The sequence below is a fragment of the Nematolebias whitei genome, chromosome 1 (assembly GCF_014905685.2).
Source record: "Nematolebias whitei isolate Nwh7 chromosome 1, NemWhi1, whole genome shotgun sequence".
Classification (NCBI taxonomy): domain Eukaryota; kingdom Metazoa; phylum Chordata; class Actinopteri; order Cyprinodontiformes; family Rivulidae; genus Nematolebias; species Nematolebias whitei.
Window position 1 is genome coordinate 57,628,203 of NC_056498.1, and position 25,726 is coordinate 57,653,928.

The 25,726-nt window shown below is 39.2% G+C and overlaps 3 protein-coding genes across 3 annotated transcripts in view; 2 read left to right on the forward strand and 1 right to left on the reverse strand.

Annotated features, from left to right (window-relative positions):
- tet1 (tet methylcytosine dioxygenase 1) overlaps positions 1–4,111 on the forward strand; it is a 39,736-nt gene extending 35,625 nt beyond the window's left edge. Inside the window, exons 9-12 of the mRNA XM_037679349.1 lie at positions 788–925; positions 2,342–2,518; positions 2,619–2,763; positions 2,891–4,111. Of these exons, the coding sequence (XP_037535277.1) occupies positions 788–925; positions 2,342–2,518; positions 2,619–2,763; positions 2,891–3,864 (1,434 nt within the window). The 3' untranslated portion in view covers positions 3,865–4,111. The remainder of the gene's footprint in view (positions 1–787; positions 926–2,341; positions 2,519–2,618; positions 2,764–2,890) is intronic.
- A 3,091-nt stretch (positions 4,112–7,202) lies between these two features.
- eif4e1c (eukaryotic translation initiation factor 4E family member 1c) lies at positions 7,203–16,580 on the forward strand. The gene is made up of 7 exons (XM_037685741.1): positions 7,203–7,274; positions 9,394–9,500; positions 12,898–12,993; positions 13,354–13,417; positions 14,822–14,932; positions 15,288–15,427; positions 15,514–16,580. The coding sequence occupies exons 1-7, from the start codon at positions 7,257–7,259 to the stop codon at positions 15,626–15,628; spliced, it is 651 nt and encodes a 216-aa protein (XP_037541669.1). The 5' UTR covers positions 7,203–7,256; the 3' UTR covers positions 15,629–16,580.
- Positions 16,581–18,756: 2,176 nt separating this feature from the next.
- si:dkey-228d14.5 (uncharacterized protein LOC796266 homolog) lies at positions 18,757–23,882 on the reverse strand. Its single transcript, XM_037685753.1, has 7 exons — positions 23,818–23,882; positions 23,147–23,194; positions 23,007–23,069; positions 22,860–22,927; positions 22,606–22,736; positions 21,609–21,786; positions 18,757–19,007 (listed from the first exon to the last, which is right to left on the reverse strand). The coding sequence occupies exons 1-7, from the start codon at positions 23,880–23,882 to the stop codon at positions 18,820–18,822; spliced, it is 741 nt and encodes a 246-aa protein (XP_037541681.1). The 3' UTR covers positions 18,757–18,819.
- Positions 23,883–25,726: the final 1,844 nt, after the last annotated feature.

Consider the following 25,726-nt stretch of genomic DNA (forward strand, 5'->3'; position numbering starts at 1 on the left):
CCCCCCCCACACACACACACACACACACATTTACCATGAAATATTAGTTCAACCAACACTGTTTCTATTGCTACGTGAACAAATCCATTCCACTTTATTAGGGGAATACTCAAACCATTAAAAGTCCACTCCGGGTTTTCCAGGTTCCCTAAAACAACTCACCACACCACATGCAGTTTTTCTGTCTAGGTCACTTGCCCTGGCAGGGCACTCCATAGACATATGGGCACTCATCTCTTCGGGGGGTTTGTTGATGGGGCAGGGGGAGGAGGGGAAGACACCTCGGTCATGCATGCTAGCTTAGCACTACATTAGCACTGTCAGTTGTTGACCCCATCGTGTATGGTGAGGTGTTAGGATACGTGAGAGAAGCGGAGCGCTACGTCTGTAGCATCTTAGCTAGCGCATCCATATTGCACACCACTAGATTAGTGCTACGTTAATGCGACAGTTGTTGACAGGATTGGGGATGGGAAGTGGGGTGTTAGGATGCGTGAAAGAAGCAGAGCATGCTTTATTCACACAAGGGGAGCTGTTGGTCAGGCTAATTCTTGTTGTGCCATGCTCTCTAAAATAGTTATTGAATCAAGTGTTTACTTTTGTAGGTAAACGTAGATGTTTAACAATCTTAAAATACACCAGAATGCAAGGAATGGCATCTACTATATTCAAAATTTTCCCAGACCCCACTACCAGTGTGCCCCCCCCATTACAAATGCTTCTGACGCCACTGCTCTAATTAGATGTTCAAAACACTTACCTTGTTTCCTCCTTCAACTCCTGGCAGGTTGAACAAGAAGCAGCAGGTGGGGACTGCCGGCTGGGCGGGAAAGAAGGTCGACCTTTCTCCGGGGTCACAGCTTGTGTGGATTTCTGTGCCCACGCTCACAAGGACACCAGCAACATGAACAACGGCAGCACTGTGGTACGCAGGCTGACAACTCTCATCACACAAGCATTTACGTTAGAATAAATAAAACAGGACAGAGCTCAATCAAGACTTAAGGGACTAATCTGTGTGGACATTGCAGAAAATATATTATTTTACATGTTTGGAATACATATTTATTGTAGCAGGGATTTCTTTTTTTTTGTAAGCAGGCGTGACAAAACCAAAACCTTTTCTTAGTTTGTGGTTATGATCCTTTTTTTATTAACTTGGAATTTTTCTCTTTAGGGTTTGTGTGAGTTTACTTATAAAGGCATTTCACACTAAATACATCTGGCATGAAAACCAATGACCAACTTCTTTCACAAGATTAGCTAGTTTAATTAATGGAGAGGTGTGAAGAATACAAAACTAGAAACACATTTCAAATTGTAAGAATAGAAGAGAAATGCTGCAGACACTATAGTTGCGCAAATAAGTCAGTTTCTTTTGTTTATGCGACAGAAAGCTTTTAACTCTACACTCAATTTAGCTGTAATTGTCGTGATACCAGGCAAAACCCATCAAACACCAAATCAGATAAAAATGGCTTATTTACTGGACATTCTCTAATGAACAAACAGTTATAAAGTCAATTCAATCAACTTCTCAGCAAATCTGAACTTACATGAATAGAATTTATTGTTCTAAAAATATTGTGATGCAATCCACGTTTTTTTCTTTCTTACTTCCTGATTGCAAGCTGGGAACAAAAAGTTGTGAGTAATTATCTTATTTTTTATTCTTAGTCAAAATTACAACAAAAAAGTAAAATTAGAGGTTTTGCATTAGCTCTTTAAATCAACATTTTAATCAGTTAAACTCTAAAAAGATATCACTAAATGAAAATTATTTTAAAGCAAAATTTAGCTATTAAAATGCCAACATTTGATCAGAGTCTGCTACTCTGGCTGGATTTAAAAATGACTTCTGGTCAGTGGGTTGGTATTTTCTCAACTTTTAAACGTCAAAAGTTTTTAAATTTGTTACAAAATCAGGCATCAACATCAGTCCTTCGGTATGAAAGCATATATTTATAGTTTCAGTCTGATCGTTCATTCTGGAATATCATCGATAAAAGAATCAATGAACAAGTGAAGCTTCTTAAACCTAAACAATGAATTGAAAACTAGCTCCAGAGCAGGTTGCCAAACTTGTATTTGTTGTTCCATCATACAAACGCAGTTGGTGTCAAAGTACTTTTAATGCAGAATATTTAATTATGACCTCAGAGATATTCTACTAGATGAGCAAGTTTTAGCCTTATTTAAAAAAAAAAAAAAGAGTTAAAGTAAACAATAAATGAAGTCTCAAACTGTTTCAAAGCTGAATGTCTTTGGTTTTGGGTTAGTCTTTTTAGGTTTTTATGATTTAGGATGAAGACAGCTTGACTTCTGTCTTGTGTTTTCCCAGGTTTGCACTTTAACAAAGGAAGACAACCGATCAGTGCGTAATATTCCAGAGGACGAGCAGCTTCATGTGCTGCCGCTTTACAAGATCTCTGACAAAGATGAGTTTGGACATGTGGAGGGTCAGTGGGCCAAGATCCAAAGTGGTGCTCTGCAGGTTCTGTCCTCCTTTCCTCGAGAGGTGAGTGAGGGGGGGGAAAGCAGCATTTGGAATTTAGTTTTATTGGTTTTTCTTTTTCTTTGGATATTTCTTGTCTTATTTTGACTTTGTAATGTTTCAGGTTCGTTTACTGGCTGAGCCCGTGAAATCTGCCCGTAAGATGAGGCAAGAAGCTCGGATAAAAGCTCAAGCAGAGAAGTTGGAGAAGAAGCTCGGGCTGACTTCTCTCAGTCCCGGAAAAGTGAAATCTGAGACTCCCAACAAAGGTAGACAAACTGAATCTCTCGTCCCGCTATTCATTCATTGCTTTTATTTATTTTAGGTTAATATTCACAAGCAATTTTTCTTTTATTATCACTTCAGTAATATATGTTTTTTCTCTTCCCAACAAAGAGCCACAAGGTATTTTCAGCTCTTACAGGCTGCCACCCAGACCTGCCAGTGTTGGAAGGTCCCCACCAGAGAGAAATCAACCCAGCGTTTACAGCCAGAGCACCAGCAGCTACTCCTCACCCGGTGCAGGGGTGACATCACAGAGGGACGTCATCCCCGCCAGCCACCATGGCCTGCCTAGCCTCCGGTATGAGACAGTGAGTGGAACCTTGAGCATTTTTGCTCCAGCATCCGGTGAGCGTATACCTCCTCAAAGCCCCCGCGGTGAATGTTCCTTTAAAACTGAGCCCAGTGAGGTGCACTGCTCTGCTCTGCGCAGACTCTCCCCCAGTGCTCCTCCTCTTCATCATCCCTCCTCCTTCTCCCCACGACCTACATCTGAGGGCCTCTTCAGCAGACTCAACGGACTGCCAGCAGACGATGTCGCAGGAGAGGTCAGGGGTCATGCCCTTCCTCCACGCTCACCTCCCCCTTTACAAACCCCTACCCTCATGGCTGAGGATACAAAGCAGGAAGAGGTTTGGTCTGACAGCGAGCACAACTTCCTGGACGGGGACATTGGCGGGGTCGCCGTGGCGCCGTCGCACGGCTCCATCCTGATTGAATGTGCGCGACGGGAGCTCCACGCCACCACGCCTATCCTCAAGCCGAACCGCAGCCACCCTACCCGAATCTCCTTGGTCTTCTACCAGCACAAGTCCCTAAATGAGCCAGGCCACGGGATGGCCATGTGGGACGCCAAAATGGCCAAGCGGGAACGGGATCGAGAGGAGGAGGCGGAAAGACTGAGAATGGAGGGCAGCCCAAGCAGCGGCGTAAGAAAGGGGGAGGAGGAAGCAGGCGAGGACGCCGAGGAGACAAGGTTAACGAACGTCCCGACACGTCAGGCTTGGACTCTCTCGAGGGACGGCGTCATCACCGTGTCCCCGTATGCTCTTACACACGTGACGGGCCCGTACAATCGCTGGACTTAGTCACAAAACACTCGCTCACCGTGCGCTTCTGCCTTACCTCAATTAGACTTCTACTCATGTCATTTGTACTTTTCTAATATCTATAAACTTTGTCCTTCTGAGTCTCTGCCTTCTTGATGATAAGAAGGACCAAACGTGTTGTTGTTTTGTTTTTTTCCTTTGGGAGGGGGGTTATTTTTAACTGTGAGTTTTGGTGCTGGTTTTTAATGTAAAGAAATGGTGCTTTGAAGCATTTAATGATGTTTTTAAACTGGCTTTATATACGTGATTAAGAACAACAACAAAAAAGATGTGATTATTTATTCTGATCTTAATGAAATCTATTTAATTTCTTGTGTAAGCCTGTTTACTGCAAGATTTCTTTGATGGCCTGCATTATGTCGTGCAGTAGGAGTGTACTCTTGTTATGAAATGAGTCTTGTTGGCTTTTATATCGGTGCCATTCTCACTGTAACCTCTTTAAAGCAAACTGGTTGCATCACATAATGTAGACTAACGTCGTGCATATATTTACTACAGATTGTCACATGTAGCATCGTGCTTTTTCTTTTCGAGGCTCTGACTTCTGTTGGAGGCAGGTAAAAGAAACGTACTTCTTTGTTTTTTTGTTTTGTTTTCCTGACTGTGGGATAGTTTATATTTTTTCACTTAGATGGCATATTAAGAAGCACTTTTTTTATTTTCCTAACTTGAAAATCATGTCCACGGTCCTGAATATGTATGTACAGACAGAGATATATACATATAAAAAGTTTAGATTTTTTTTACAGTATTTTTTTTTGCAATTTGTTCGCTTTCCACTTATCTGATGGAACTTAAATCTTTGCATGGCAACAAATCGTGAGATGCTGCAGCAGTTAGGCGCTTATTGCTTTATTGAGCTCCTGGAATTCAACCTTTTCACTGGGAACAAGTGTGATGATAAGATCTCAGAAGCTTACTGTGCATTTATGTGGTGCTACAGACCCTTTTTAACAGAAACCGCAAAGTGTCCCAAACCAACCAACCTATTTGCTACTTAATCCTACTGTTGCCTCCTCTTTGCTTTTGTTTTAAACCACTTTGAAACATCAGATTCCTCTCAGATGAAAGCCTAAATGATTTCAAGTGCTCTATCCCAGTGAGGACTTTGTTTACAGATGTTTTTATCAGTCTGAATAAAGGGGTTAGCGTCACCTCCTGGTGAAATGTGTCATTTTAACATATCAAATAAGGCTTTTATTACAACCCTTTAATTGTATTTACACTAACAATAACAGCATAACATTTCCATTAGAACCATCTTGGTCTTTTACACACGTCTCTTGGTGCTAACAAGATGTCAGTCAACACACTGACCAGACCTGGTTCTGTACTGTATAACAGTGATGACAGTGGTGCTTTTTAACTCATCCGCGCATGAGCATTCATGCACGTTTATCCTGGATCATTACTGGCACTCATGAGACAACAGACAGAGAAATGCATTAATCACAATGTTTGTTCGCTTGTGCAGAGTTGAAATGTCTTCCATAAGATGACCCCGTTCTCCAGCATTAATAAAAAAATAGACTTCAGAAGAAATGAATGTAAATGATTCAGAATCCATTGGTTTAAGAAAGGACATTTTTGAGCATCACATGGAAAATTAAATTGTAAATGTGTTTTTTTTTTTTTATTATTATTATTATTGTTTGTGGGGTGTATCTTCAGTCCACATGAAACATTTTTTGTAAGGAACTAAATGAGCACCAGCATTCAAAACACAAACTGTAAATATGTATGTGAACCACATTGTTTTTACTGTATGGTGTTTAGACAATGGATGGTCTTGCTTATTTTAAAACTGAATTACTTCAAGTTGCTGAAAGTATATCCAGTTAAGACTTCGAAGAGACAACTTTTAGCATTCATACCATGAATGGTTGATCACTTTCAGGATTGTTGAAATAAAGTCATATTTATATTTTGGACCTGACCACTATTTCCTCTCTTTTTTCTGTTTAAATTTCACACAAAGCTCATCCTTCAGTTGTACAGAGATGAATCTGCTTTTTAGAAACTCTATCTCCTGATATGATTTTTATTCTTTTGAATGGCCATTGAGGACATTTTAAAGTCATTTAACGCTGTGTAAATTGTTACTTTTGACAAACACAAGACTGTTTGAGGCTTGTAATCAAATATATATTAATTTAAAGTGAGAAATATTTTAGTATTCACAACAACTAGTGTTTATTGTGGAGAAAAAATATATAAAAATATGCATTTAGTTGTTATTGCCCTACACAAAAAGGTAAACAATAAATTTTTTTTGTTTTTGTCTGTGTGTCTGTTAGCAAAATGTTTAATGAACAACTGAATTAATTTTAATGAAACTTTCATAATCACTGGGCGTGTCTCAACTACTGACTTTTGGAGTTGATTCAAGATGGCTGCCACAGACAAATTTTCTTCAGAAACACAAAAATGGCTTTAACTTAGTCAATTTTACAGATATTGACCCCAAATATATTGCTTTACTAGTTGGGTCTCTCTGATTGTCTCATGATTTAATTCTGTTTATTAGCTAAATGTCTCGTGAAACGCTGAACATATTTTACTGAAACTCTCAGAAAGTAATCATTTGATGGACATCTACAAGTTGATTAACTTTTAATGTCAACACAATTCAAGATGACTGTCACATCTAATCAACCCTAAATTGTTTTAACTCAATCAGTTTTACAAGTATGAGCTACAGTTTAATGTGGTAGTAGCTGAGAGTCATTCACAACATATGAAAGTTATGCCACATGATAATGTGCATAATGTTATTTTTTAGGTTTGACCAAAACAGCTACAACTGTCATTTCTCAACATGAGTCTAAAACAATGAATTATTAAAATATTAAACTATTTTTAATCATGTCCTGATGCATGCTCAATAATCAATAATATTTTTAATTCTATTTTGAATTTGTCATGGAGCAAAAATTATCTATAATTTAAAATCAATTTCAATTTAAACAAAATAAAATAAATGAGGACTAGATGCAACTAGATGGGGACTCTCGGACATTTATTTATTTATTTTTAATTTTCTAACTCATGTGGGCACCAGTGACCCCCGCAACCCGAAAAGGAAGAAGCAGATAAAGATATTGGATGGATGGATATTTCGATCATTTTTTTTTAATTAAAATCTTTATTAAAAGTAAAACATTACAACGACAGTTATCAATATACATTCAAACAAATAAACAAAAGCCAGGGGGATTATTCAAAAAAACACCTTAAATATGGACATTTCTAGCAGAATGAGATGGAGGAGGATGACTCAAAAATCAACAAAATTGGACTGCGGCGGCTTCCGTAATAGTGGAGTGGAGTGACGCAGAAGCGCCGAATGCTAGATCATTTCCCCAGTCAAGATGGCGACATCGGAGCCGGTAAGAGAGACAAGAGAGATGAAAATTCAATTATTGCGCGTAGAAAGACCCGTCACATCTTTGCTTTATTCGCTGGCATCCCTCCACAAGTGACCGTTTTGAAATGACACTAGTAAATAATATCTATAATGACGTTTGAGCTCATTGATGCTGGCGTGGATTAGCGCTAGCATGCAGTGCAATGTGATGGATGAAGCGCTGCCAGACTTTGTTGGTAGGGAGGGACTGACTTGACTGGACGTCGTTCATTCAAACTCCACTCAGTGATTTTTTTTAACTCGTTTACGAAATTAGAGTCAGTATCCAGCGATGGTTCAATTCAATACCTTTTATTGCCCTTAATATTATTATTTTTATATATTTTTTTGACAATCTGGACACGTGTGTTTCGAGCTTGTAGCTAGCCTAGCACGTATGCTAAAGTTAATGCTAGCAAACGTTAGTAGAAAAGTTAGCTCAGGCATGGCTTCTACTGGATTTTTGGTGACAACTTAATATTAGCTTTATTCTATTAGCTGTAATTAGTTAAAACTGAGTTGAAGAACTTTATGTAAGTGTGCTTGAAAAACATTTCGATAATACGGTTGTGCATTTATGATGTGTAAGAGAAAAATCCGTTGCCAAAAGGTGTGGTAGTAACCCGTCAGGTCCATCGTTTTGCTAGTTGCCACTTTCGTTTGCTAAGTATGAGCTACAGTTTAATGTTGGTGGTGTTGTTATTTATTCTAGGCAGTTTTATACAGAGAGATCACGAGTGTGAGGTGAAGTGCGACATCCTGCTTGTAGCAACAACAAAAAAAGATCAATTGCCTCATCCTTTAAACCTGCCTTCAAAAAAGGGTGTGACCATGACAAAAAAATATTCAGGTTATTTATATACGCACATTAAAAATATCTCGGGGTAATAGTAAATTATCTTTAAAAGCCTGCAGACTGAGTGGAATCTTGAAATTGTCCTGATGCATGCTCAATAATCCAAATCTAACTAAGTTCATTCATTCAACCTTTATTTATACAGGTTAATCCCATTGAGCCTCTGGGACTCATCTCCAAGAGAGACCTGAAGGTTGAGTCAGGTCCTCTGGGCGGATTCTTCTTTGTTGAAACGTTTAATCTTTTATCCAAAAGACTTCTTCAGTCTGAGGAGCTGCAACAAACTCAATAACTTGATATGCTATACTTGCAATAACAGCTTCATAAGAGGGAGACAAAATGGACACGGAGGTCTCTGCCCACGTTTAACGACGGGCGGGTTCTCTTCACAATGACGACCTCTTTTCTCTTACTCCTCTGTCAAACCATCATTCCACTCTTATCAAGGATGTATATCATCATCCCTGAAAGAATAACCTCTGGCCTGTAAACCGCAGAGTTCTGGCCAGATGATGTTGCTCTTATCTGCTGGGCCATCCTGTTGGACAGTGGCTGTTTAGTTTATCTGCTTTCTTGTGCTTTCTTAGTTTCAAGAAGGCTCAGTTACGATACCCACATTGCTCCAGGGCCTGTCATGTGTGGGATTTATCCTTCTCCTTGACTCCTGAGAACTCAGGAAAGCAGATAAGAAACCCAAACAGGAATCCAGCCAACCAGCTTTTGCATGTAAGCAACTAGTTTGGGCTGTCACCAGTAAACTGGTTGACCCACTATATACAGTGTTTCTGTTAGGTTACGGTACTTGCCTTGGGAGGGCACTTGTCTTTAGGGGTTTTGTCAACCGAGGTGTGGAGCTGAGCTGCTAATCTCCACTCCACGTGGGGGGAAGGGGGGTAGACAGGGCTCTCAGTTCTGTTGAAAGGGCAGGGCGCCTTCCTTGAATAATGGTAGGGAAAACGCATATATACAAGGGGAAATTATTTGTATTGGATGTTTTGTCTCATATACAAATGAAATTATATTGATCAATTTTGTCCTAATCCACTGTTTGCATTTTCTCACACTTCACAGCTGGAAGCACCGTAAGCCCATTAGATATTAATTTAACATTGTACCTGTGATATTGTACTGGGAAGAAAAACCCCTTCAAAATGAAGTGATTTACAGCTCCTGCTCAAAGCTGTTATTAAATTAAATGTTTTGAAATGCATGCATTTATGCGATTTGGTTTTGTTTGTCTCCTCAGAAAGCAGCTGATACTCCTCAGAAAGCAGCTGATACTGAAGATCAACAGACTGACGGTCAGGTTGTCGCAAATCCTGAGCAGTATATCAAACATCCTTTGCAAAACAAGTGAGTTTTAGAAATCTGTCTGCAAAAGCGATTATTTTCATTTAGACAATAAATAAAGTATTATTGTGTAATGAACTATATCTGTCTCTGATATTATTCATAATTTAAACGGATTCTTTCATTTTTCTGGACTGAGTACTATCGTGCCTTGAATGATTAAATGTGGACGGAAACGTGTTTTATCTTTGACTCACCAACAACAGTGGGTCATTTATTTAAAAACGATTTAAACACATCACACATTTACAATAATTGGCAGATTGATTTCAATAAGACAGCTTAATTAATGAGCTTTACAATGAGAACCATACGGCCATGGTATCTCACCTGCAGCTTTTGAAACCAACAGACATTTCTGAAAATATCTGGATTAATTACTGGCAAGATAGAAGAGTTTTAAAGATGGGAAATGAAGGAGTTTAAATGGAGAGAAAATGGATGAGGGAAAAGTGGGTTGATAACGAACGGCACCCTCCATCCGAACCCAGCTCCACCTCGGTACACTTAGGTAGTGAGGGACTCGTTACCTTGTAGAAGATGTCTCCACTGGTACGGAGTTCCATTTAACGCTACCTTTCCAGCTTCTCTGTAGGAACAGCTGCGAATCGTCCGAAGTAGTGACGGTACTTCGTTCAACACCACGCTCACCTCTCAGGTGGACTCACATGAGCTGTGAGCCCGTCAGAGGTTCCACTCAGATGTGGAAGATTCCATAATCCCCACGAGGCTCAGAACTTTGTTCTTCCTTCTGGAACTTTGTTCTGCGTAGTTCCCGTTGTTCTGCTGGAACTAGGAAGTGTTGACCCTTTTAAAGAGGTCACTTCCGGTTCCTCTGAGAACTTCCTGATTGGTTGAAAGAACCAACAGGGGTGTGGTCTTAGTGACGTAAGAGGGTCATTAAAAGTCAAGGAGAAAGAGTAGATTGTTTTAAGAACAGACAGGAAGATGTTTTGAAGAACAGAGACTTTTAGGAGCCGTTTTCCTTCTATCTGTCTGAAAAAGTTGAACATGACATTTCTTTCCAGTAAACATGTTTTTGACCGAAACTTGACTTCTGACCCACATCACGACTTGCTCATTTCAGACAGAAGATCAAGAAAATGAATAATTACTCTTGTAACAGACATTAACTTGATTTCTACTTTGAATGAGGATTAAAAATCATTAATACTGTTTCACAGTTGATTTAAAATGAGTAGTTCACTTCAACATTTAAAATGGTTTGAACTAAACACACTTTTGATTATCAAGACATTTGTAAAATAGTAATGATAATATGAAAGAGAGTGTTCTTTCAATTGATCAGTGCAGGATACAATTAGAAAGTCTCTGGATGAGCTTAATTTGTATTTCTGGACTCAAATCAATGAAATAACAGTTCTTGTCCCAGGAAGGCCCTCAGGGCCAGGTTTTTGACCTGAGGCTTAGTTCACTACAATTGTACGTTAATAACATTTATTGTATGAAGGCTGGTTCAAACCGAGTCATCTTTACAAGTGGGATAATCGGCTGCACTCGTTAATACAATCCGCAATCAGACCTGTTTAGATCTTAGTTGCTGGTATTTTTATATTATCTGTTATTTTTTTATATCTTGTGTGATTCCTAGTGTATATTCCTTTATACTGAAACTCTGGCACAACAATTTCCTACGGGATCAATAAAGTTCTTATCTCTTGAAAACTTGCAATGTGATGGGCAAGATAAATGCAGATTGACTGGCTGTTAGTGCAAATAGGCTGAATCTTTTTTTTTTTTTTTTTTTTAGACTTAAACATTTAATTTTCAGCTTTAACAGCTGAATTCGATGGAATAGATATTTATTGTAATTTTTTTGTTATGAACATGGACATAAATCATATTTAAGCCACTTAAAAGTTGGCAGGGATTATGTTAATGAGTAGAAATGCTTAAACCCTTGTTTGAGAATTTGATTGAATTCTGCTTAGTCTGCTTCTTTTAACTACTTTTGGTGCTTCTTTTTTTTTAGCTATTTATTGGTGTTTTGATCATTTACAAAACAGGTCCTGTGCTTTTCTAATTCAGTTCACTCCCACTAAATTAAGAAGAATAAGTTATTTGGATTGGGATTTGAAAGATGTAGTCTTTGTCTCACAGTTTGACGGCGTATAGTAGCACGTAATATTGGGGGCTTTGCATGAATTCAGCAGTCACTTGACACATTGTTGCAAACATAGTTGTTTGCAATGACTAGTTTGTGTGGGGGTCATTGAAGTCCTGGCTGAGCGTAACTCTGTGTAGGCCTGTCACGATAAACAATAAATCAATTAATCGCATGATAAATGAAAATTATCTACCTCATTTTCATTTATTGGCTTCGTTTCTTCGTGTCTCTCCCTTTCTACTGAAGACACTGGATGACAAAAGGCTCAACTCCGGTGCTCTTCACTGACCCCTCCCTTTCTCTTTTCTTTAAAATCTGTTTTAACCGTCCAAAATCGCGTTTTTGGATCATTAAAAGCAGCTAAGCTACAAGCTAAGCCAACAGGCCGCCCTCTGAAAAATCCTCCGTCTTGTCAAAGCTTCAAAATTCATGGTTGAAACCTTCATGTAAAAAGTTGTTTTTCTCTGAAAAAAGAAGCTGAGAACTTGTTTACTGATTTTTTTTTATTAAAAGCGTTGTGTGAAAAATGCTATGCTAAAGAGCTCAAACCACACAGAGCGTCCGCCATTTTGAGAACCGAAAAAAGGAAAGAGAGACAGCCCATGTCACGTCAAGGGGCCTCCCTCCTATTTTTCTTAGAGACACGCTGCTTGCGCCCTCACTATCCATCCTTCGGTTCAAACAGTCTTATAATGCCATCCAGTGGTTTAAAAAAACAAACTACTACGCACAAAAATTAATCATTCTTAAATTTGAATTTCAAACTAAATTATTGTTTATCGCAATAATTTCTGAGACAATTAATCACCCAGCAAAATGTGTTATCATGACAGGCCTAACTCGAGGTAATGATTTGTGTCTGTAGAGCTGATGCAAAACACAAATGTGGATGAATCCACTAATTTGACCTGTTGTGGTATTATGGAAAATAGATGTGATGTATGTGGTCGGGGGCACTGAGTTTGCCTGATGTCCCCCCTTTGACCCCACCCCTCCTGGAAACGAAAGAATAAATGAACCCATTGTAAACAAAAGCTGCGTTTCTGGTGCTGATGATAGCCGAACTTTTCTTTTCTTTTCTTTTGCACTGACATGTTTGCTTTTGTAATTAGCTGCTGCGTTTTGCTGTGAACAGGTTGATCCCTTTTTACACATTGTCAGATAAAATCCTACTGAGGCGCTTTTTTTCTTCCTATGTTAATAGGTTTTGTGAAATAAATGAAAAGTGCATTCCTATAAAATAATAAATGTTTTTTCTTTCTTTTTCCTCAGATGGGTCTTGTGGTACTTTAAAACAGACAAAAGCAAAAGTTGGACAGAGAACTTTCGTTTAATTTCCGAATTCGACACAGTGGAAGATTTTTGGGCGTAAGTTCATTTTTTTTCTGTTTATTTATGATAGTTATAATTGTGTCACCAAAAGAAAGGATGTGTAATGATTTAGGAAGAGAAACGGGTACATGTGTGCATTTGTTGAGTGCGCACATATATACTACTTTCATTTAATTAATTTAATCAGTTTTGTTTTCAGCAGAAAATTAGTTTAACATTAGGCATAAATAAAAATAAATGGTGGAGGGTGACTTTTTCTCCCCACACACACATTTTTAAACCATATTTTGAAGCTAAAGTAGTTCAGTAAAACAGAATGTTATCATTTTCTGCCCTAAGGCTTAAAAAAAACCTGATCTGCATTTTTGTGTTGAGATTTGATATTTTGTGTTGCAGATTATACAACCACATACAGCAACCAAGCAAGCTTGGCATTGGCTGTGATTATTGCTTATTTAAGGTAATCCATCCTTCATTTATTTGTTTTCCTTCAGTAAATGTGGGTTCATTGTGTGTAATAGTTGAACAAGCTTTCTTTATAATTAGATTTTTCAGAAAAACTCTGCTCACCCATTCATCCAACCACTAAAAACTTTGGCCTTTGCATCATCTTACCATTAGAGAAGTTTTCCTGATAAAAAGGCTTTCCACTTCCACTGCATTTAATGTTAGTGGGTGTGTGAAGTCTGTGCCGACGGGAGCTGGCACGCCCAGGGACCCTCCTTCACCTGCCACCCAGCTTGCAATGAACCTGACCTCCTTAGTTCTCGTCGCAGACGGTGGACCCATGTGGTGGTGACATCCCGTCTCTTTTGGGCTAGATCCAGCCGAGACCCAGAAGCCAAGTCTCTGCTTTCAAGCGCATGCTAGCAAGCCCTCCCCCAGACCTGGCTCTCTGTTTCCCCTTTTGCATCCAAAGTATACGATTCATCAGTAGATTGTCAAGTTTTTTTTTATTTTTTTTATTGCTTTTGGTTTGACTTTCCCCTGAGGCCAAATTGTCATTTGAGACCCTACCAGGGCATGACGCCCCAGACAGCATATTCCCCAGGATCACTGAGGTACTTAAACCCCTCCACCACATTGAGGTGGCAAATCTGCAAAGGCGTTCTGTTGAGGGTGCTGTGAGGATGAGGGTCAGCCCTTCAAGTTCAAGGCCCTGGTTCTCATCCGAAAATGGGTGAAATGATCCTTCCAGGTTGGAAGAGTCTTTGCCTCAGGTGAAGGAGTTCAAGTATTTGGGTCTCTCATGATTTACTGGTCCGTATATCTTCCAACCATCATCAGTAGTCATGAAGTATGCATCATGACCAAAAGAACGAGATCCCAGATACAAATGGCTGAAATGAGCATCCTCAGCCTTAGAGATAAGTGAGGAGCTCCGTCGTCCGAGTGGAGCTCAGAGTGAAGCCACTGCGTCGAAAGGAGTCATTTGAGGTGGTTTGGACACCTCCCTTTCATCATTTGTTCTTTCAAACATGTTCCACTGCCCACAGGGATTGTGTGTCCTCTCTCCCCAACTCCTTGGGGTCCCCCAGGAGGAGCTGGTTAGTGTTTTCAGGGAGAAGGATGTGTGGGTTTCTCTCCTGTGACCTGACCACAAATAAAGGGTAGAAGATAAATAGATGGTTGGATACACGGATGAACGGATGTGTGAATATGATCAAATAAGTCCTGTTTTGGGCTTTAAATACGACAGCAGACAGCTAATACTTTGCCTTAATATTATTATTCTAACATAATAATCAAACTTGTAAGGGTGCATTAACGTGTATACAAACAATTGATTTTGTTTGTTAGCATTTTGCAGTGTTTGAAAAATTTTTTGATCATATAATGTTTAACTTGTCGATGTGTTTGTCAGGATGGAATCAAACCCATGTGGGAAGACGACAGAAACAAGCTGGGGGGTCGATGGTTGATGACGCTCAACAAACAGAGACACAATGAACTTGATCGCTGCTGGATGGAAACAGTAATGCTGCCATTTTCACTTTTTCACAAATAACTCCGCATTCTCAGGTGTAACAACAGGTTTTAGGAGGATGACACCCCCTAACCCCCCAGGGGCAGCAAACCTCAATTACATATTGTTTCATTGGAGGCCTGGTTTTCTTATCTTGCAGAAGCCATGGAGGTAAAATAGCCGAATGGTTAAAAAATGGACGTGATGTGTTGGGATTGATAATAATGTGAATGTTGCTGAGAACATATTTTGTGTGTGCGCGTGTGTGAAATGTCATTTTTATTGGATAAGCAGGCCCAAAGGTGTGAAATGTCATTGCAAAGGTCCCTCAAGGGTTAAACGGGACGTTCTGTTGTGTTTGCAGCTCCTGTGTTTAGTTGGTGAATCTTTTGATGAGGCAAGTGAAGACGTGTGTGGAGCTGTGGTCAATGTCAGGCATAAAGGTGACAAAATAGCCATCTGGACAAGCAACTGCCAAAACAGGGAAGCCATCTTGACGATAGGGTGAGATCATTTGTTTCTGGCCACTAGGTGGTGACTTTACACACAAGTCCTCTTCAGCATTCAGTTTTTATTCTGTCTGTCCGCAGGCAACTTTACAAGGATCGTCTGAGCCTCCCCACGAAAGTCGTGATTGGCTACCAGTCACATGACGAAACGTCCAGTAAGAGTGGATCCACCACCAAGAACATGTACTCTGTTTGAAAAACTTTCCCTTCATTTCAACTCGTAGATTTAAACAATTACCAACCTGCATCATCACATTAACTTTTTGAGTTTTTCACTATTCTAGTGTCCTTTCCTTCTATTGCAAAGAGAAATGTTTATATTGTGTACAGTTGACGCTTCCCTCCGTGTATTTGGACCGATGCATATGAGGGGAGGAGGCTTGGACTCGAGGTGATGTCTTAAATGAGCAGGAGAACATAAATATTTTCTTTTAGAGTTGAAAAGATCTGTGAGTAATATCAGTGACCTCCCTTAGGTTAGCAGAGAACAAGCTTTTTTATAGTACTTACTGACTTTGAGTTGGGAAAATAAACATTAACTACAAGGCCTTGTGTTTTTACTCATGCTGTTATCTCTCCTTTAAAAAAAAAAAGTTTGTAACCTCACATGATAAATGATGGTTGGCAACTTATCCTTACGCAGAACAAGTTTTAAGAACAGTTTTAACTTGATTTATTTAGAAGTGTTAAGCATGAGGCAGGCTGTCATGACGCTCCAGTTTGAAGAATATGCAGTATCTTAAAGTTTGTAAAAGTTGTCGCACTCAAAAGTATCACGTTTGGATTTAGGGCCTTTATTTTGTTTTATTAGGGTTTTTTTTTATACTTTTACTTTTCAGCCATGCTGAAATGTGGGATACTGCTTGTACCTTTGGAACTGTTTTCCACTTACATTTTATTTATATTGTATACATTACCATTATTTAGCTGAAAGAAAAACAAAACTTTTTTTGTTAACGATGTGGACTATTGCATATAGATGCTGTTTTTACAGTCAAGATGCTGACCGGTGTGCTTTTTGCTGTTTTCTTCCTAACAGAAACTGTAGATAACGTCGCACTCCTCTTAGTTGATGCGAGACAAAAAGATTATGCTCATTGTGAAATGATTTTGCTCATAATGTATCTTTATTATCTGTTATTCCAGGATGTATATTACCTTCTTTCAAGTAAAAGTTAAGTGCTTTGCATTAAATCACAGCAGTAGTGTCACTTCTGTGGTGTCTCGGTGGAGGTGCTTTTGTCTTGATTGGAGACGGTCGGTGTCAGAAATGCGTCTTAAAGCTGCTTTAATTACTTTGATAAACAAAAGATCATTTAAGCATCAAGTAATTATAGAGGAACTCGTTTACGTTGTCAATTTGGCCTTTACACAGCAAATTTATTGTGATTGAGGTCTGTTTGGTGTCTTGACAGCTCCTGTTAAAATTTCAGTTCTGCTAAATTCTCTACAGAAAGTTTCTGTAAATATCAAGGTTTAATAAAGAAGAGGTGCGGCAGTTGTAGAGAAACGCATAAAAAGAGCTAAAACATTTTTTAATAAACAATCTATTGACGGATCAGACTGAAAAGTGTGTGTACCTGTTCACATCTTTTTTGTTTTAAGCCGTTTAACTTCAGTTCATCTCCTGTAAACGTCGCTACACCAGATAAAGTAAATATAAAATTGTTAAAATAGTCGTACTTTTAAAATCGTAATCATTCTGAGCACCAAGTGAGTTTAGGCAACCGGTGAGAGAAATGCTTTAGTCTTTACACACACACACATTCATCAATGTGGTTGGTTAATATGCAAAACATTTAGTTTTTGTTAAGCAATAGTGACGTTATAAATCAGTCTGATCATCTTTTTGTAAATAAATGTGAACTGTTTTATTACAACTAAAATATGTTTATTCTTAACGTAGTTTATATAGATTACATTGTGTGTGTAGGGAGTGGTGGCGCAGAGCTTAGAGAAGGTGGGCCTGTGATCGGAAGATCGCTGGTTCAACTCCCGGTATTGACAACGTCAAAAATGTGGGTGGGATAGGTGAAGCACCCTAATTTGCCCCATTCTGGGCCCTTGAGCAAGGCCTTTAACCCCCACCATCTGCTCCCCCAGGCTCCCTAAATGTCACACACAGGGCTGTGGTTGTGTCAGGAAGGACATCCGGCGTAAAAACAAAAGTTATTTTGTTGTGGCGACCCCTGAGGAAGGGAACAACCGAAAGAAGAAAAAACTGTGTGTGTGTGTGTGTGTGTGTGTGTGTACACACGACTACATTGCTGCAACAAGAAACTGGGCTGGATGCCAAACAATGAGACCGTTGTAAAAAAAGATTTGTTTAATTCTTTGACTTATTTTTACTTTCTTTAAGGCAAGAAAAAGCAAACACAAAAAATATGGAAAATACAAGAAATGGAAAATTGAAACCTCTGGTTTCTTATGTTGCTTTAAAGCTTAAAAAAATAAATACACAAATAGCCAAATGCGGTCTTGTGCTTTAGACAAATCCCATGGATATGTGTGGAAAAGGTTTAATTTAACTTTAAGAAAGCCCAATAAAGTCTTGAAAACTTTATTACAAAACCTACTCACTACTTTGCAGTTGCAGTTTTTCTTAATGAGAACACGGATTTCACAGAAACAGGAAATGGAACCAACAATCAGTGTTTGTAGCTGAATTTATCTGTTCGTCGTCGTTAAACACTCAAGAGTTGGAGTGAAAATGAAGCAGCCTTTTCCTTGAACAGATGCAGATCTGCTGAATCATATTTTAATAACTGGTTCTAACGTCAATCAAAACTGGCAACACCCTCAGTACTTGTTGAACTGATGACGTCTGTGCTTTCAAGAAAAATTCGTTATCCAAAATGTTCGTGGTGTCCCTCAGTTCCAATTGTCAAAAGAAAATTGTTTTGTCACCAGGATGTTCTGTGAAAGATTCTCCACCCTTTGACAGATTGTCATTAAAGTGCCAAAGCTCATGTATGTTCAGAGACAGGATCAACTAGTGACAGTGATGTCATTGTTACTAATTCTGCATTTCTTTAAAAAAAAAAAAAAACTGTACAAAAATAGACTATTGCTCAAAAACTTCTAAGTACAATCAAATATTTCAACAAAGCTACCTCAGGCTAGTTTTTTTTCTAGTACAACTAAAAGTTTTGTTCTTTTTCTGTGTAAGTCGTCATCTTTTAAAGTGATGTAATACTTAAACACATACAGCAAGGAGTATCTGTAGTAGCAAGCTGGTGGAACAAAAAATGGTCAAAATCCATCCCAGCGGAGATTAAAATAATAATCGAACCCTATTAGTCCCCAAGCCAGGGTCCTGTCCTCACAGCTGTCTCCCTCAGTCCGTCCTCAGCTCGTGTGTTTCTGCTGGACCCTGGCAGCATCACATCAAGACAGGATCAATGGCTTTTCCTCTTCTCGCTTGCTCAGCAGATTCGAAACCATGGAGGAGGAGAAGAAGTAAAACTCCACGATGTAGCTGAGCTCAAACAGCTCCGTGTTGATGGTCAGCATCCACTCGAACACAGCAGACAGGTGGTTGCAAAAGTAGCTGTCCTGGACGAACAAAACGGTGTCTGGGGGTTGTCGGGTCAAGGATGTGACATCAGGTGCAGCATTGGAGAAGAAGAATGTTGTAGTTTTTTCAGTTCAGTTTCAATTCAGTTTATTTCTATAGCGCCAAGTCACAACAGAAGTCGTCTCAGGGCACTGAACAGAATCGTATATCAAAAGTTAATAACATTATTTATCCGAGGAGCAGACTGCTTTGAGTTTAACTCCATCACAGAACTCTCATCTTGAGCAAGCATGAAGGCGACAGTGGAAAGGAAAAACTCCCTTGTGAGGAAGAAACCTTTAGCAGAACCAGGCTCAGGACAAGTGGCCATCTGCTTCAACCGGCTGGGTTTGGTAGGAATAGATACACAATGGCAGGTCAAGAATCACATAAAGATAGAAATAGTATAAAATGAAAACTATTCAATTTTAACAATTCATTTAGGGAAATTAGGTCAATTTTTCCTCCAGTAGTCTAAGCCTATAGCAGTATAACAAGCCAACACTAACTATAGGATTTATCAAAAAGGAAATTCTTAAGCCCAGTCTTAAAACTGGACAATGTGTCAGCCTCATGGACAGAAACTGGAAGTTGGTTCTACAAGAGAGGAGCCTGATAACTGAAGGATCTTCCTCTCATTCTGCTTTTGGAAACTCTAGGAACCGCGAGTATACATCTGCAGTTTGAGAGCGAAGTGCTCTGTTAGGGAAATATGGAATAATAAGATCTCTAATATAAGATGGAGCTAGGTTGTTGAGAGCTTTGTATGTCAGAAGTAAGATTTAGAATTCAATTCTGGACTTGACAGGGAGCCAATGGAGAGAAGCTAAAACTGGAGAGATATCTCTCCCACTAACTCCAGTTAAGACTCTGGCAGCAGCATTTTGGATCAACTGAAGAGTTTTTAAAGACTTATTTGGACACCCAGATAACAAACCATTACAATAGACCAGTTTAGATGTGACAAATGCATGAACCAGTTTTTCTGCATATTTTTTAGATAAGATGTTTCTAATTTTAGTGATATTACGCAGGTGGAAGAAGATGGAAGAAGTTTTAAACATAGCATAATTAAATCTGAATCTAAAGGCGACTGGTGAGTGAAGCATCGTTCACAGTGGAGACCGTTAAAGATTAATCTGGCTAAATTATAACTTCCTTTAAGGCACACTGTTCTGGTCAGACCCACTTTGTAAACAGAGCAGTGGGCTGGATCCAAACACTGAAGCAGCTGGAGAGCATATAACCATGTCATGGCTCAAAGCCACTCCTGGAATACATTGTCCTTGAATCTTACCCTGATGATGATAAATACAGCACCTTGAAAAAATGTTCATACCTCTGGAAACTTTTTCACATTCTGTCACTCTACAGCCATAAACTTTAAAGTAAAAAAGGACAGGCGGCCTATCAACAGGGGCGGAGGCCTCCATTTTCAATTGTCCCCCCATAATGGTATTATTGCGAGTATCAGCTCTGTGAATAGCAAGGGGCCATCAGGGCACTAACAATCAGTCGTTAAGCTCATGGTTCTCCTTTGGCCATTGTTGTCATCAGCAAACAGGTGCTGGTTGCAGCTCCTTAGACTGAAGAAGTCCTTTGGATTAAAAGATGTCACGTTTCAACACAGAACCCGCCCAGAGGACCTGACTCAACCTTGTTAGATTTATCTACCTGGATTATTGAGCTTGCTTCAAGATGTATTCACCCCTCTTTACTCTAGCATCTCTAGTTAAAATCAAGGGGAACCAGTCGTCTTCTAAAGTCTGTGTGTATTTAATCTCAGTCCTGTTCTGTGAAGGCCTCAGAGGTTTGTTACAAAATGTTAGAGATCAAACAGCATCATGAAGACCAAGGAGCACACCAGATGTGTAAGGGACAAAGTTGTTGAGAAGTTAGAAGCAGGGTTAGGTTATGAATCAGAATTTTAAGCTTTGAACACCTCACTGTTTAAACCATCGTCTGAAAATAGAAGGACCTACCAAGACATGGTGGTCCATCTAAAGTGAGGCTGGGCCAGGAGATCATTAATCCAAGACTCCAATCTGAGTTACAGAGGCCCTCAGCTCAGGGGAGAGAATCACTCAGTATGACTACTATTAGTTGTATGCTCCACAAACCTGGCTTTTAGGAAAGACTGGACCAAAACTGAACTTTTTGTATGGCAGAAAGCTAACACTGCACGTCACCATGAACACGTCCCAGCTGCGAGGCAGGGTGGCGGCAGCATCATGCTGCGGAGATGCTTTTCTTCCACATAGACAAAGAAAACCTGCAGAGGTTCACCTTCCAGCAGGACAACGACTCGAAACATCCAGCCAGAGAGCTACAACAGGATATTCACAAGTAAAATTCAACTGAGAATTTGTTGAAGAAGACTTGAAAATTGCTGTTTGCAGATGTTCTCGGTCCAATCTGACACAGCTCAAGCTGTAAATCCAAACACTGGCAGAGATATACCCACAAAGACTGGCAGTGACAGATAGTTTAACAGAGTATTGATTCAGATTTACAACGTGGCGATATGAAAAAGTTCAAGAGGTACTGTATATGCTTTAAAGGCTCCGTAGCTCCAGTTTAAATGGTTTGAGGGCTGTTTTAGCCCAGTCTGAAAGGATACAGCAGATGGTCACGATGATCTGACTCACTGTTAAAACGATGCGCAGCGGGTAGAGAAGCTTCTCGTACCCTGTGAGGACGCACCTCGCCGTCAGGGCAGTGAGCAGGACGGTGTAGAAGCAAATGCTCAGGAAGCTGACAGCAGCTCCCAAGAAGTGCAGCAGTGTCAGGTAACCTGGCTGTGGGGAACGGACAGAGGGGGTTTATGGTCTGATCATGGACACAAAGTAAAAACCAGGACAGAATTTAAAAAAACATATCAACAACTGGTAAAAGTTAATGTTAGAGCTGAGTAATTGTTAGAATATTTTCTTTACAAGTGAGGATTTCTGTTTGAAATGTAGTTCAGAATTGTTTTGCTATTCAAAATGCAAAAAAAAAAAAAAATCACTTTTTAATTAAAACCACATTTTTATGGTTGATGTAAATTATATTCTTCAAGGCCTTGAAGTTATCTGACTGCTCTGTTCAAACTGTTCCATTTTATGCTTTTTTTGTGGTTTGATGCATAAATTATAAACAAATATACAAACAAATATAGTGTTTTTATGGTTTGGGAAAAAAAAAAAAAGGTTCTATAAAACTTTCTGGACGGTTGTAGATCAGTTTGTTTAGGTTGGGCCAAAACATTAAAAGTACACGTTTTAGATGGTAAATGTATTTTAATGCAAATAACACGTGGTTCACTGCACTTTTAATAAAAATTGTGCTTTTAAAACACAAAAAGAATTAACATTAGGGAACAAAGAGACCTCTGTTGTAAACTGTATAAGAAATATGAGATATTTACTTGCACTCTAAACCAACAAAGACCTAAAACAAATAGACCTGTCTTTCTTTGCCATTTCAACACAAGCGCCGACTGAAACGATCTCACTTCAGTGGAAACTTACTGCTCTATTTCCTTTACAGCTTAAAGTTTAAACATAAAAACACTAAATACTGAAGCAGTTCTTATTAAACTCAGATATCATCATTAAAAATATTAAATGACTCACGTTGCAGTTTCCTGCAGCGAAGGCCCCCACGGCCGACACCACTCCAAAGACAAGAGCAAATTTGCTCAGCATGCCATGAGACGCATTTCTTTCCAGAATGTGAGCGTGATGGAATATGCAGAACAGCAGGACTACAACAAAGAGAGTTACTTCTTAGAGAGTACAGTTTATGTTAACCTTCGTGTTGCCCTTTGCTCAAAATGACCCTGAAGGCCTCAGTTTTGGAGGCTTAAGTCATCTTCAGGTGAACTCACACAGAAAGGATGCAGCGTTGATTGTGGCGGTGAAAAGCGAACTTTCTGGTGCGGACCTCCCACTCGAACTGGAACCACAGAAGCTGTTTCAATATTTGTGTTGGATTTTGGAGTGAGGAAATGACATATTGGACATTAGGAGCCTACCTCACTGTCGGAACCTGGCAGCAGTTCTCCGTCTCATTCCCCCTGCAGGAGTTGGTGCCGCTCCTGAGATCAAATGGTAAAGAAATCAATCTTTATTCAAGCACTAAGAAAAAAGTTCAAACCGGGGAGACGCAACGTACCATTCAATGAGGGGGCACACGTGTTGGTAGGTGACGGCAAAGCCATATCTGGGGATAGAAAATAGGAAAAAGCAGTTTGGGAAGAAGACAAATTAATATATAGATATATATGGTAAGAATAAACAATGGAAGCAAACAAACTGAGCCTTGCTAATGATTTTGATCACTTGAACCCAACATGACAGGAGGAAAAGTCACCACTTATTTTGACGTTAATTGTTTTAAGGTGAAATCACGCGTAATAAATGACCGTCTGACATTTCTTGTCATTCTGCTGAGCACACCCTTAAAACAGAAAAAAACTAGCCGGGTCACATATTTGAAGGCTGGCATTGTTTTACTGAGTTCCCTTAATCCTTTTAATTCTAACCCCTCTTAAGGCGTGGAGTCATCTTTTTATTACATAAAATATAACGCAGAGTCATAAGCAAAATATGTCGTGGCAAAGAAGTCTTTCTGTGCGTTCCTAATGTCCCAATGTGAGATTATATTGTTTATTATCGTTCTGATAATAATGCTGCTAATAACGAGCTGCATTATCAGTGTTTTATGTGCGTGTGAAGTCAGAGGAAATGTCACACAGAAAGAATGTAAACACGTGAATTCCAGCACACATGTAGAGGCAGAATAAAAACTGTAAAAGCACAATAATGAAAAGGTTGTAAACTCACACAGTCCATGTTCCAATGAAGGACACCAGGGCTAATGCGATGGGTAACAGAATCCAGAACACCATGTTTCTGCCGTGCAAACAACTGGACAAAAGTTCCTTGCGTCAAGACGTCAACAGAGGTAGATCTTTCTAGAGGTATGGAGATCCTTCCAAGCGTCAACTCTTCATCAATAAATAAAGTCCTTCGTCTTGAGGATTTTAAAAATATTGCGTGTTCTTTATTTTTCTTGAGCGGTTACTCTGCTGTAGTTGAATTACCGGTAGTTCTTCACCGTGAAGTGACCAGCTGTAAATGAGGAGTTTCTTCTGTTTGTCTGCCACTCCTCTGAAGCACCACCTTGTTCTGGGAGATCCCTTGTTGAGAAACATGGGGTTGGCCTTTCTGTCTTGACAACACTGTTTGTTTTATTCCAACCTTAGGGCTGAGCTGTGTTATCAAGCATCAACAGAATTAGAATAATACAAAAACGGTTTCAAATTCAATTAAATGTGCTGCATGTCTATTTTTTTATTTATTTGCTGTTTCTTTTCCTCTGACTCAAAAGAATGTAATTCACCTGAGCTAATGCAGTTGGAATTCATTCATTCATTCACCCTTTATGTATACAGGTTTGTCTCATTGAGTCACGGGGATTCGTTTTCAGGAGAGACCTGTTTCAGACAAACCACAGATACAGGTACAGACAACAGTAAATAGCCATAAAATGCATATAAAATAAAAAGTAAATAAAAGTAGTGTTATAACACTAAATAAAATCAAGCTACTGGTACATTTGAATGGCCTACACTTTAGTATTTGTGAGTTTTAATGTTGTATTTTTAAAATTGTCTTCTTCCATCTGCGTAATATCGCTAAAATTAGAAACATCTTATCTAAAAAAGATGCAGAAAAAATTGGTTCATGCATTTGTCACATCTAGACTGGGCTATTACAATAGTTTGTTGTCTAGATGTCCAAAAACTTCTTTAAAAAGTCTTCAGCTGATCCAAAATGCTGCTGCCAGAGTCAACTGGAGTTAGTGGGAAAGATCATATTTCTCCAGTTTTAGATGATCTCCACTGGCTCCCTGTAAAATCCAGAATTGAATTCAAAATCTTACTGCTAAACTACAAAGCTCTCAACACTCTAGATCCATCTTCTATTTGAGATCTTATTGTTCCATATTTTCGCTCTCAGACTGAAGGCTTACTCGTGCTTCCTAGAGTTTCCAAAAGCAGAATGGGAGGGAGATCTTTCAGTTATCAGGCTTCTCTCTTATCGAACCAACTTCCAGATCCTGTCCGTGAGGCTGACACATTGTCCAGTTTAAAGACTGGGCTTAAGACTTTCCTTTTTAATAAATCCTATAGCTAGGGTTGGCTTGTTAAGCTATAGGCTTAGACTAATGGAGGACGAGTAGATTTCATTTCCTTAAATTATTTGCTAAAATTGAATAGTTTTCATTTGATACTCTATCTTGATTCTTGACCTGCCATTGTGTATCTGTTCTTCTCAAACCCAACCAGTTGAAGCAGATGGCCGCTTGTCCTGAGCCTGGTTTTGCTAAAGGTTTCTTCCTCACGAGGGAGTTTTTCCTTTCCACTGTCGCCTTCATGCTTGCTCAAGATGAGAGTTCTGTGATGGAGTTAAATCAAAGCAGTCTGCTCCTCAGATAAATAGTGTTAAATTATTATTTTATATATATGAATGTTTCTGTTCAGTGCCCTGAGACGACTTCCGTTGTAACTTTGTGCTATAGAAATAAACTGAAATTAATTGAATTGACAGTTTTTTTATGTTTTCTATCTATCTATCTATCTATCTATCTATCTATCTATCTATCTATCTATCTATCTATCTATCTATCTATCTATCTATCTATCTATCTATCCATCCATCCATCCATCCATCCATCCATCCATCCATC